The 12198-nt window shown below is 33.1% G+C and overlaps 1 protein-coding gene across 1 annotated transcript in view; it reads right to left on the bottom strand.

Moving 5' to 3' along the window:
- The window catches only part of LOC117169188 (prostaglandin E synthase 3), a 143340-nt gene extending 133470 nt beyond the window's left edge, over window positions 1-9870 (bottom strand). The window contains exon 1 of the mRNA XM_033355415.1: window positions 9721-9870. Within this exon, the coding sequence (XP_033211306.1) occupies window positions 9721-9737 (17 nt within the window). The 5' untranslated portion in view covers window positions 9738-9870. The remainder of the gene's footprint in view (window positions 1-9720) is intronic.
- Between the last annotated feature and the right edge of the window lie 2328 nt (window positions 9871-12198).

The raw sequence follows: 12198 nt of genomic DNA, 5'->3' as shown, positions 1-12198 counted from the left end.
CATAAATTTAATATTTTATGACTTTTTTTATTCCTGATTTTTTAAATAATTATTTTACTGAACTATATATAATATGTAGATAGTCTAAAGTAATTATTTTAATTTTTTAATGACGAAGTTAATAGCATTATTTGTTATTTCTTTAGGGAAAAGTATATTACAAAGTCTAAAACTAAAAAAGACGATATTGCTAAAGATATTCTAATCCCAGAGAGATCTTTCAAACCTATTGAATCCTACTGTGGAGAAAAATTTTACCAAAAGTTTTCAAATGTGCAACAAGAAAACGTACATACAAATTTTTGGAATCTCGGGAACTATAATGAACAAAATGTGTTTCTCAGAGGATTGTTAAAATGCAAGGATCCTATCCAAGCGAATGCAGGTGAAAAACTAGGACCGTTCCGATTTGTAAGAAATTTTTTTGTGCTTTTCTATGTTTGGGCAAAAGAAGAGTTGAAAATGTTCAAAAAAGGATTTTAAATAAACAGCCTTTAAAAAATTTGGCAGGTGGAGTACGCGAAAGTTGTTTTAAATTAACAGAAATTTAAAAAAAAATGATTGAAGAGCATTGCGAATCAATTCCACATCACAGTTCACATTACAAACGAAATTCTACCAACCTAAAATATTTTGATAATCCTTCATTAAATCTTGTAGAACTTTACAAATTACTCGGAAAATATTATAAAGAAAAAACGGGGGCTAAATTGACAATAAGTCAAACCGTTTATTTTAAGTATTTTAACCGAAATGTTGTCTTCAGTTTTAAATTACCTAGAACTGACGTGTGCAATACTTGCTACAAAAACGAGACAAATGGAGAGGTAAACGAAGAAGTAATTAATCACAAAAACAATGCTGATATTTATTTGAAGTTAAAAAAGCAAATACTCTCTGAAAATAATAGTCTATGCTGTGAATTTGATTTTGCACAGAATTTGCCACTAGCAAAAATACCCGTGTCCGCGCAGTTTTACCCACGTTTAGCATGGCTTTTTCTATTTAACTTACATGTACGTACTACGAATCAGCGTTACATGTTCCCTATTCTTGAGGGAATTGTAAAGAAGGGTGCTAACTCTGTTTGCAGTTTTATCAAATACGCGGTATTAAAAGAATTTGCTAAAGACAAGTTCAACAGCATAACATTATTTTCAGGCTCATGTCCGGGACAAAATAAAAACTACACAGTGTTTTATTTTTTGGTTTTATTGTCCATTTATTTGCAAAGCGAGATTAAATATGTGTTTCCAGTTCGAGGCCATTCCTATTGCCAGTGCTATAGGAATTTTGGCACATATTCGCAAAAGCTGAAAAAATTAGAACGAATTGAAACTGAATCCCCGAATTGGATTAAAAGCTGCCAAAATAAAGGATGTAAAAAATCTCTTCTAGTATTTAAGCGCTAAAGGAAAAGAATTTTTCGAATCATATTTTTTAAAAGTACAAACTCAGAATCCAGGTGCCGAAGAAACTGAAGAGAGTGACGAAAATGACTAAAAGTAGTTTCTAATAAAATATTGTTTGATTAATTTATTCTTTTTCAATAATATGCATAATATTATATGTTAAATGTTTAATAAATAAATTATTTTAATGATAATATCTGGAGTTACTGTTGGGAAATGATGAAAATTGGCTAAATTAGCGCGAGTTGAAGTGAAAAAAGATTGGAATTTTATGTTTTCAAAAAATCCAATTTTTACCAATTATCTCAAAAACTACAAAACCTCTAAATGTTTGCAAGAGGAAAAAAGATGCGCCTTGAAATTCTCTACAAGTGTCAGTCTTTAAAATTGAAATTAGAAAGATTTTTAAAATTGACACTCAGGACAATACTTCTCAGGCTGAATCCGTCCGTCTCCCCTTTTGGTCGCCAGCGGTTCAATTGTCTCTTTTATTTCTAATTATAGGGGAAGTTGTAATTTTCCATGAAACTATTGGCTGCGAAAATAAACTAACGAGAGTTAGTTTGGCCTGTTGTTCCTCCGACGTATCAGCTCATTCGGCACCATGTTGCCACAAAATTACTCAGATCAAAATCAATTAATAAATTTACAATTTATTTAAACTGGTTTGTAACAGACAAAATGGTGCCGGTGGTAGGATTCGAACCTCGAACTCCACTCGACTGCTAATTACATGAACGTTTTTTCCTTTTCCTTGAATTGTCTATTTTGAGATTTTAGTCAATTGTGAAGTTTAAAAAAAATACATAATAATCCATAGATCTGCTTTGTCAAAGAGGTTAGGCAAGCTTTTTAGCCAGCTTACCCCTTTTCCAAGAATCACTCTGCAAGCCTTCTCGACTAGCGTGTGATTGGTTTCCATTTCGTTATTTCACAAGTAGGGTAGAAACAAATAATGGCTTCAATTGTCGCAGGGATTATAAATAATCGAAAGTGCAAAAGGTTTAGGCAAGCCTTTTCGGCCAGCAGTTGATTGCCTCCCGATTAAATATATTCTTTGTATTTAACTATAGACTTCTCTAATTATGCAACACTTGATTCAAAATGCAAAAAGCATAAGCAAGCCTCCTTGGCCAGCTAAGCCTTTTCAAAGGATCACTTTGCAAGCCTTATCGGAAGGCGTATGATCGGTTTTCAACTAAATGGCATTATTAACGAGGTTTGAAAAGATCAATTGTCTTCAATGATAGCTCTAGATTTCGAAAATGTCTGATTTGAATAAAAAACGAAGGTCAAACCCTAAGGGAGAAAATCAATTACGATAGTCAAAATAAAGACAAATGTAACGCGATCGTTCCAGAATCTGGAACGATCGCCTCTGGGAATCCAATAAAAGCACTAAACAATATTCGATTCCTGGAGAGACAGAGAGTGTAAGGTGGTCATTCGGATAAAAAAGTGTGCACTGACGTTTTGGGTATAGCTTGAAAGGAAAAATAATATTAAATGCCCAGCGAGATAAACCAAGAGCTTGAAATACACGTAAATTGTATTTTATTACAGTACAAGTCCGATAACTTGCTGCCCGATACGTGTACATTCCCCATAAAACGTCATCACTCGTACGGCACGCACACTAATTTTGGTTCTCCCACTACGCGTGCTATTTTGCTCATGATTTGCGCATGCGAGCACCTAATATCGCGCTACTAGAGGGGGCATCCGTAGGTCCGCAATTCCTGGAATTTACCGCCCCTGCAACCCCGAGGTTGTTGTTTTAAGAATAAATAAATCAAGAGACATTCCCTTGAAGGCACAACTCTTTATAAATAATACTCGCTAATTATTCCGGGTTGGTGAATTCAGGGAACGGAATTCTACTATCCTTAGGTGTTCTAGATAAAGGCGTTTGGAAACAAACTCTTCCATAAAGCTCGATAAAATCAATAGGTATGCCCATTGAGGAAAATACAGTGTACAAACAAACAAAAATCAATCTAGCATCATGGATGTAAGTGCCGCGATGAAAACCGTGCTGGAAAGTATTACCCTTCAACAAAGCACCGTTAACATTCCAACGTTTGACAAAAAAAAAACCCCTTTAGAGGAATTCCTGCAGGATATAGACAACGGAACGTTCTATGTCACAAACGCAACGGAAAAATCTTTTATTAAAATTGTTCTTTTTAAACTAAAGGGCATTGCTCGCGAAAGTGTCCGCGAGAAATAATTCCCAACCGTTAAGGACTTTACAGCGGTACTTTGAAGCAATGGTGAATCTTCGTATGCACCAACAATAAAGTATAAGCGATTACCACGATAGAATCTTGGGACTCTTTAAGTGGAGCGAAAAATTCGTTAGAGGAAAATTACTCGGGTCCCGGTAATAACACATCCATGATGATGAAGCCCCTAATAGATTGCGCGCGTGCAGTACGTTTAACTGCACCCGAACTTCCTGGCTTCGTTTTTAGTGAATTCCGGAACGGACGTCAATTTAATCAAGCTTAAAGCACTAATAGAAGACATCACTGTAGGGGATAATTCTATTCAAATTTCTGGTATAACACCTGAAATGGTTGAAACCCATGGGGGGACAGTGTGGGTAAAGATACTCAATAACCAAGTGAAATTTCATGTCGTTCCCAACGATTTCCCAATTTCAGTCGAAGAAATAATTGGTCGCCCTTATGTGCGCCAGGAGCAAGCACAGCCTTCTTTCAGCAATAACTCTCTCGTAATTATATCAGAGCCTATCACTCCGATACCATTTGTCGACCCTGGATCTAGAAAAGCACGATAGAGTTTAAAAAAAAGAAATCATACCTTTCTCTCGTACTATGAAAATAAAACCACGGGTAAAACAACTCAATAGAGAAATACTCAGCGTCAATAATAAGGTGCAACATAGGATACCAACCATCAGTGATGCTGTCATTTCAAGAAAGCAGTTCCGTCATTCTCCAGAAGCTCAGGAACAAATAGCTACTGGATAAGGACATGACCTTGATATTAACCGGATATGACAGGCAGTAACCGCAGAGGTCAAAGCCTGAAATTCCTAGAGGATAGAAATTTGACATTTACACAAGTTAGCACGTGTGAATTCTTTTTAAATATAATAAATAAATTATTGATTCGAAAACGTAACATTTTTCAAAACGAATATACATAATAGAGGAAAATTTCTTGCAAAAAGATTTAGTGAAAAAATTGTCTTTGCATTCCAGCTGAACATGTTCTAGTTTCATTGTTGGCTATGAACATAACCATAAAAATTGCCGGTAGAATGTCAACAAACGGATTGATGATTGATATTTTAATTAGAACAGGATTTCAAGCTATAAGTCATTCTATCAATTTTAATGCTGAAACACGAAATAAGGGAAGAAGTTTAGTAGTAATTCATGTGGTAAGGGTGAAGGAGCTGAAAGTAAAGGGAATAAGCCAAATGCAGTGCAACGTTATCAAACAAACGTCCGCTAGTTATCCCCAATACGTTAAATTTCAGGTGTATATTAAATAACAAATATATTCTAATACAAAGAGAAGTATTAGCAAAATTTATAATTATAATTAGAAATTTCCTAACATTTTTCTTTGGTTTAAGAATATTAATAAATTATAAATAGGATACGGGACACTCACTGTGCAAAATTCAAATAAATAATGACATGTAGGATTGCTGAAAATTTTCCTTTTGAGAAGTGTTGCTATTTTGTAAAGTTACCATACTATAGATACTATGTATTTTTAAGGTTACAGTAAACATTTACTCTAACTTTATGAAATTAAAAATAAAAATGTGCCACAGGCATCTTAGGACATGAAAATACCAGTCGTATTTTTATCCGGAATTGTGTAATTTGTACACTAGAATATCCCTATGTTTGAAATAGAGCATATTAAGAATATTCAACATTGATCAATTAAGTTTCAATTATTTAAACAAATTTAATTTGTTTGAATAATTTTTCTTTCGAAATTTCGCTTGTTCTCAAAAATGATTACTATTAGCCTAGTGCAATATTTATTAATAATCATTTATTAATTTTCAATTATTTAAAGAAATTAAATTTGCCTTAAAAAATTTTTTTCTTAATTTTTAAAATGACTAATTATTACTCTTTCTTCAGTAAAATATTGACCTCCATTGTTTCATTAATGTTTGATTGTTTAAACAAATTTTATTTATTCAAATAAATTCTTTTTCAAAATTATTTTTTGTACAAAAATATTACTGTATTATCGTTAAATGACATAAATTTATCTTCAACAACTTTAAATTTGTTTAAACAAAGCTTATTCTCAAAATATACTGGATGAAATTCAAATTAAAATAAAATATACTCCATAAATATTATGGGATAATTAAACTTTCTAATTTCTAAATCTCACAACTAGCATTATGCTTACAAAAATAATAGATTGTATAAATATAATATTACTTACCCAATTAACACAATAATTTTTCCAGATACCTTAGTATTTCTTTTTCAAAAAACAAGAGTATTGAAATACTTTATGTGCTATTTGTAATCCGATAGGAGATCTGTCATAGACAAGAGAAATTCAAAACACAACTCCGACCGAACCGTTTAATAAACTCGAGCAAAAGTTTAATTTCCCTCACTCGAGATTTTATCAGCTTTCCTAGGGGGACTCCCGTTATCTAATAATTAAACTCTTATTGTCAGTATAAATTTATTTATTTTCAATCGCATGTAAACAAGTGGAATTTATCCCTTAGAAATTGCCACTTTTAGGTAACAGATGGCGCCAGGCTGTTTCCGTGGCCATACCGAATACAAATTGATAAGCAGCTCAAAAGTGGTGTGATTGGACCATCTAAACCTCCGTATAGTTCTCCTGTCATGATCATCCCTAAGAAAATGGACGATCAGGGGAACCTAAATATCGTGTGGTAATCGATTATCGAGCATTGAATGAGCAAGTAACAAGAGATACATATCCGTTTCCAAACATCGCTGACATCCTAGATTAATTGGGAAGAGCCCAATATTTGTCTGTTTTCGATGTTGCCATCGGTTACCATCAAGTTGAGACATACCCAGCGGACAGAGCTAAAACTGCATTTTCAACACCGAGAGGGCACTTCGAATATGAACGAATGCCCATGGGGATAAAAAATACTCGCGCAACATTTGAACGTTTGATGGACACTGTGCTCAAAAGAATGTTGGCAACTGAAGCGTTCGTTTACTTTGATGACATAGTTATTTACTTTGAGACACCAGACGAACATAACAAAAAGGCTCTAAGATTGTTTAAACGACTTCGAGATGCCAATTTAAAGCTTCAACCGGACAAGTGAGACTTTTTATATCCAGATGTTGCTGCTTGGGACACATCATCGGACGCGAAGGTGTAAAGCCCAACCCCGCGAAAATCTCGACTATAAAAGAGTTTCCGAGGCCCAAAACAGTGAAAATAACTTTGATCAAACGGCAACTGGAACTTATACTATCGTAGGCTTCACCGAGAATAATAATGTAGTTATCGAGGCCAATGATGGTAAAAGATTCATTGAACATGCGGACAAGCTCTTGGTCACTCACTGTTAAAGAGTTTCATTTCTACCGTATGTACAAAACGGTACAGCACTCTCGTTGCCAAATGTATAAATTTAGTTCAATCATTGCAGATTCATTTGCTATCTCGGTGTTCCCATAAGAATAATAAGCATGTATAATCACGGTCATCAAAAGGGTTTATAAGCCCTCACCATCATCTGGATTACTCATACTGCGGCAGAAAACACCTATGAACATTTTGAGTTCCAATCGATTACGGGGATGTACTACGAATATCAAGGCCCGGTGCGGATACAGGTCAATAATTCTTACGTGTGGGCAAACTCTACGATTCCTTGGACTACTACCAAACCAGGGTCAAAATACTAACAAGATATTATCGGCCTGAGGAGATTATGATATCCGTGGCGACAAAGTTTTATTGTGAATTCCTATAGGATTTTTTGTGAGTAACGCGAATCTGAAAGTTTTAAATCGATACCTCGAATAATTTTCGATACATCGATTTCTTATGTTAAAATTATTGACTTTTTTTGTAAAACATAATTTCTGAATATGAACTTCGATGTTATTTTTTGCGAGAAATATGTATCTTCAATTTTTAAATCGATATCTCGATTAGTTTTCGAGGTAGCGAAAGCACCCCTGTGACTGGCCATAGAAATAATGTATGATCACACTCCTGCCCCTTTTCCCTTATAGTAATCCACATTAAAACTCTTTTTTCTTGTACAAAAATCGCCTATCGGAATGAACTTAAAAAATTATGTACATTAAAAAAAAAGTTTAAAAAATCGATAAATCGAAAACTATTCGAGGTATCGATTTAAAACTTTCAGATTCATGTTAGTCGCTAAAAATCCTATAGGAATCCACATTAAAACTTTGCCGTCACGGATTTCGTAATCTTACGTCGGCCTGCGTTGGAAGCAGTGTGCCCAAATTATCACAAACTACGATATTCGGACTAAATTAGAAGCAACCACTAGATTAAGAGATATCATTCCAATTAATATTTTAAATATTCCCCTAGTATCATTTGAATAGAAAATCATTTTAAGTTTTTCCATGAATCTTAAAAAAATGTGTACCATCTTCGAACCTCTCAAAACCCATAAACAGCTTTAAAAATTTATTTCACAATGTTAAAAAATCTACATTTTATTTTTAATTTTTTGGAATCTTCTCAAATCTCAAATTTTTTTTGAAATTATTTTTAATATTTTAAGCATTTTTTCAGAGTATTCTAATTTTTTCGAACACTTTTATTAAATCCTGCAAAATTTTTTTAAAAAACTTTTAACATGTCTCAAATTATTTGTGGATAATTGTGCACGTCTTGTGAAACCCTTTTGAATATTCTGTTAAAATTAGTTTTGCAAAATAAAGTCATTTCAAATCTTCCCAGCAATCGTAAGAAATTTTTTGCAACACTTCAAACTTTTGCAAAATCCTTAAAAAAACTTAAAAATTTTACATTGAATGATTCAGAAATCGATACTTTGTTTTTTTAATTTTTAAAAATATTTTCAAGCTTAAAATTTTATGTTTAAATCTTCAAAATTTATAAATATTTCTGAAACTTACTCGGATTTTTCCTAAATGAATCATTTTGCAACTGTCATTTGTACAAAAAACTCTTTTTTTAATTACAAATTTCTAAATTGAATGGGTTTAAAATGAAATATCCAGATCTTTTATCACGAGGAAAACGTAATTATTTTCTTCATTATAGTCGTAGCCTGAGTTGCAACCAAGAGCTATACACACTTATATCCCATTGTTTAAACACTTATTTTGCACACGCCTAATAAAAAATATAGAATCTTCACTAAACTACACGTTCTTTGACTTATTTTCGTGAATTTCTCCGATAGAACTCATTTATTTAATTAGTTGTAGGCTTCGCCCATGCAATACAATACAGATGTCAGCCGTCCTGAATGGAGCGCCAACTGTCGGATTAATTCACCGACCGCAAGCTAAGAAAATCAGAAAGGTGGGAGCGATGCATAGGACTGATATTTATGGAGTAAACTGAGGAAATTCAATTTTAAGGTTATGGTGCAGTTTCAACGCACATACCAGAAATGAAAATAATTCGAGCGAAAATTCACGCTGGAAAGTAGGTTCAAAACCGTCCCGCGAATCCCGTGTGGACTTAACACAAATTCGGCGAAACAATTGCAATTAGTTGTATTTGATAAGTTACCTTGTCTTCATTTAAAAATTGAAAAAGCCGAACAGCAGAACTGACCGAAAGTAAATTTAATTTTTAAACACTAATGAAAAAAATTCTTAAAACAGTATACAGTATAGTTAATCTTGGAAATTCGTGTGTAGAAATTAGGTCCCTCTTTACAAAATAGCATTAATTTAGAATGAGATTGATAGACATCGTAAACCGATCACCACGTTTTTTAAACGTATTTATCACAAAATACCAATAGAATCATGACTACATTGTATCAAAATGTAGCTCTGCTGAATTTTAGATTTGTAACATAGAATATATCATTTATTTCAAGATACAATACTTGAAGCGCAATATTTAAAATCGTTAACCTTGTCAACTTTACGAAAATTCGAGAATCAATAAAAATCAAGTAACATGGCGCGACTACTTAAGCCTCAACGGATCAACAAAAACGTCTGATGATTAGATGTTTTTAGGTAACATTAGTCTCAAAAAACTTGTTTGAAGAAAAGATCTTAAGTTATAGAAAATAACGTAGAAATTCGAATATACTTACTGTCCTTCCTGCGTCATTTTCGTAAAACTTCCTTTTTTAGTTGATACAAACAGTAAGCACCCATGTACCGCGCACCGCCAATGAACACATATGAAGCATGAGTGTCCTGCGAGCAATGAGCACCAGTCTGCATCATGGACGTATGAATGTACCTCGAGCGAACCTCTTTGACTTTGACCAAAGATATTTTACCTAGATGCGGTAAGGGTCTAGGTAGTCCAAATGTCGCGAGAGCGGCGCTATTGTTGTATTTGTGGCTTCGGTTTTTTACGGTACTTTTCGGATAAATTCGGCAATGCCGCTACGTTTAAACGGATTATTTTAACCACATGTCACGAGGCTGCGCAATAAACTCTGCTTTGTTTGAGTGGCAATTTGAAATTTTCTAATTATTATGGATTATTTATTTATTCTCGAGGACTGAAAGTTAGGGTGGCGACCCATGAGTTCGGAATGGGTTGCGTTTTGCAGATTGCGTTAAATCACTAGCTAGTGTCACCTAGTTGTAGAGTGTGTAGTTTGTGTATCGACCCTAATTATTTTCTGATGGCGTCGTTCCGTAGTCCGCGTGTTCATGTCCATGTTTTGAATGAAGTCTGTGTTTGGAGTGAAAAATTGATTACTTTCAATAATTTTTCTTTGAAACGATTATTTTTCTTCTCTTTCCATGATCTTTAAGGTTATAAGTTGTTCATTTATTAAGCATATGAATGTATTACTGAAAGATAGTAAGGAAAATTTATGCATTAATAAGAAATACCTTTTACGTACTATCAGAGGTACTATCCTATGTCATGCAATAAAAATTTCATTAAAGAATACATATGATTTTCCTAAATCTGAGAACACTTTACGATTGGAAAATACTTCATATTTCGCATTTGTTTTGCAATTTGAAATCAGTTATATCCTTCCGTCACTTCCGTTTTACGCATTGTCAGTGCATACACTTTTTCCCCATTGTCCCATGCATGCGTTTAAACCATGGACATAAGAAACACAGGACTAGGCATGCCATCCTAACCTGCATGCATGGGACAATGGGAAAAAAATTTTATGCACAGACAGTGGTGTCAGCAAAGATATTATAAGCCTAGATGCGGCACGTGTATAGTTCGAGGAACTAATTGTAGACGGCGCTCTCGGCGAAAATTGCCCGATCCCCCCATGCCTCTCAACGCGAAAATCACACAGCAACTTCTTTGCCCCTGCAATCTTCACCCGTCGAACAAGTCCATCAAATAGCCGATACTAAGTCGGTAAATACTAAATACTTAAAAATATAAAATAAAAATCTTATATCGAGAATTTTAATTTATCATTTCCAATTAATGAATCAATTATTTGAATAAATTTCGCATCAAGAAAATATGTAGATGCATAAGATTTACTTTTAAATTGAATTAAAATGGAATTGTATTGTAATAAATATTTTTAGCTGACATCTTTTATGGAAAAAATTCGTCATTTTGCAATTAAAATTTACTGCCTTTGAATTATATTATTTTGTTGTTTTGATGAAAAGCGGTAGAGATTCTACAAAATGGAAATATACGTTTGAAGACATTAAAAGTTTTAATTGATAAACATATTGAGTTGAAATTGAAAATAATTAATTTTTTAAATAAATATGATCGTACAGCGTTCTCGCATGTATAATTAGCGATTTGGAGTATTTAGATGTAGAGTTAAATTTTGTAGGAATACCGCCTCCCTTACGATTATTAATTTAAGTAAACAATAATTCGTAAATTTGTATGTTTGTGTAATTAATTACGAATTAAATAAATTATAATGAAACGATAAAATTATATAATAAATATATTTTTATTTTATTTTTTTATATAATATTTCATAGAAATTTATGTATTTTACTATGTATGTAAATTATGTCCCGATTTTTTTAATTGAGAATCCCATAATTTCAAAATTGAACAAATGTATTTTTGAATTTTACTCGAGTGGTTGTGGTTGATCAGAATAAATAAATATTTTGCCTAACATTTCTCAATTTAAACTGAAAGGTCAGAAATTATTGGAAAGTTTCAAACACATTTATCTCTTAATTGTTAGTTTGTAATAAAATAATCCGTAAATGAACTATTTATTGTCGCGGGCACATTCTTATCGGGTGCTGAGCCCGTGACTCGCAAGTTTGAGCGCGCCTGGGGCGCGCGTCTTTTGATTCCCGCGATTCCCACTCAGATATTTATTCTTTACATTTAGAATGCTTGAATGAAACTTTATCAAAAATATCTCGTTTTTCACAGACAGTTGTAAATTTATATTTTCTGAAACACCTTAAAATAAACTTAAAAAATACAATCCTTTTTTTAGACATTTTTCTCTATCTCGCGTTGTTATGCTAATAATAGGATTTTGGTTTTCATATTATTTTTTATACATGTATAAAGCAAAATATCCTACAAGTCTTCTTTCAGATTTTTTACGTATCTTGCGTCTTTTAGCGTAATATTG

This window comes from Belonocnema kinseyi, chromosome 3 (assembly GCF_010883055.1).
Source record: "Belonocnema kinseyi isolate 2016_QV_RU_SX_M_011 chromosome 3, B_treatae_v1, whole genome shotgun sequence".
Taxonomy (NCBI): Eukaryota; Metazoa; Arthropoda; class Insecta; order Hymenoptera; family Cynipidae; genus Belonocnema; species Belonocnema kinseyi.
The sequence above is the reverse complement of the archived record's forward strand: the minus strand, read 5'-3'. Positions and strand labels throughout refer to the sequence as shown.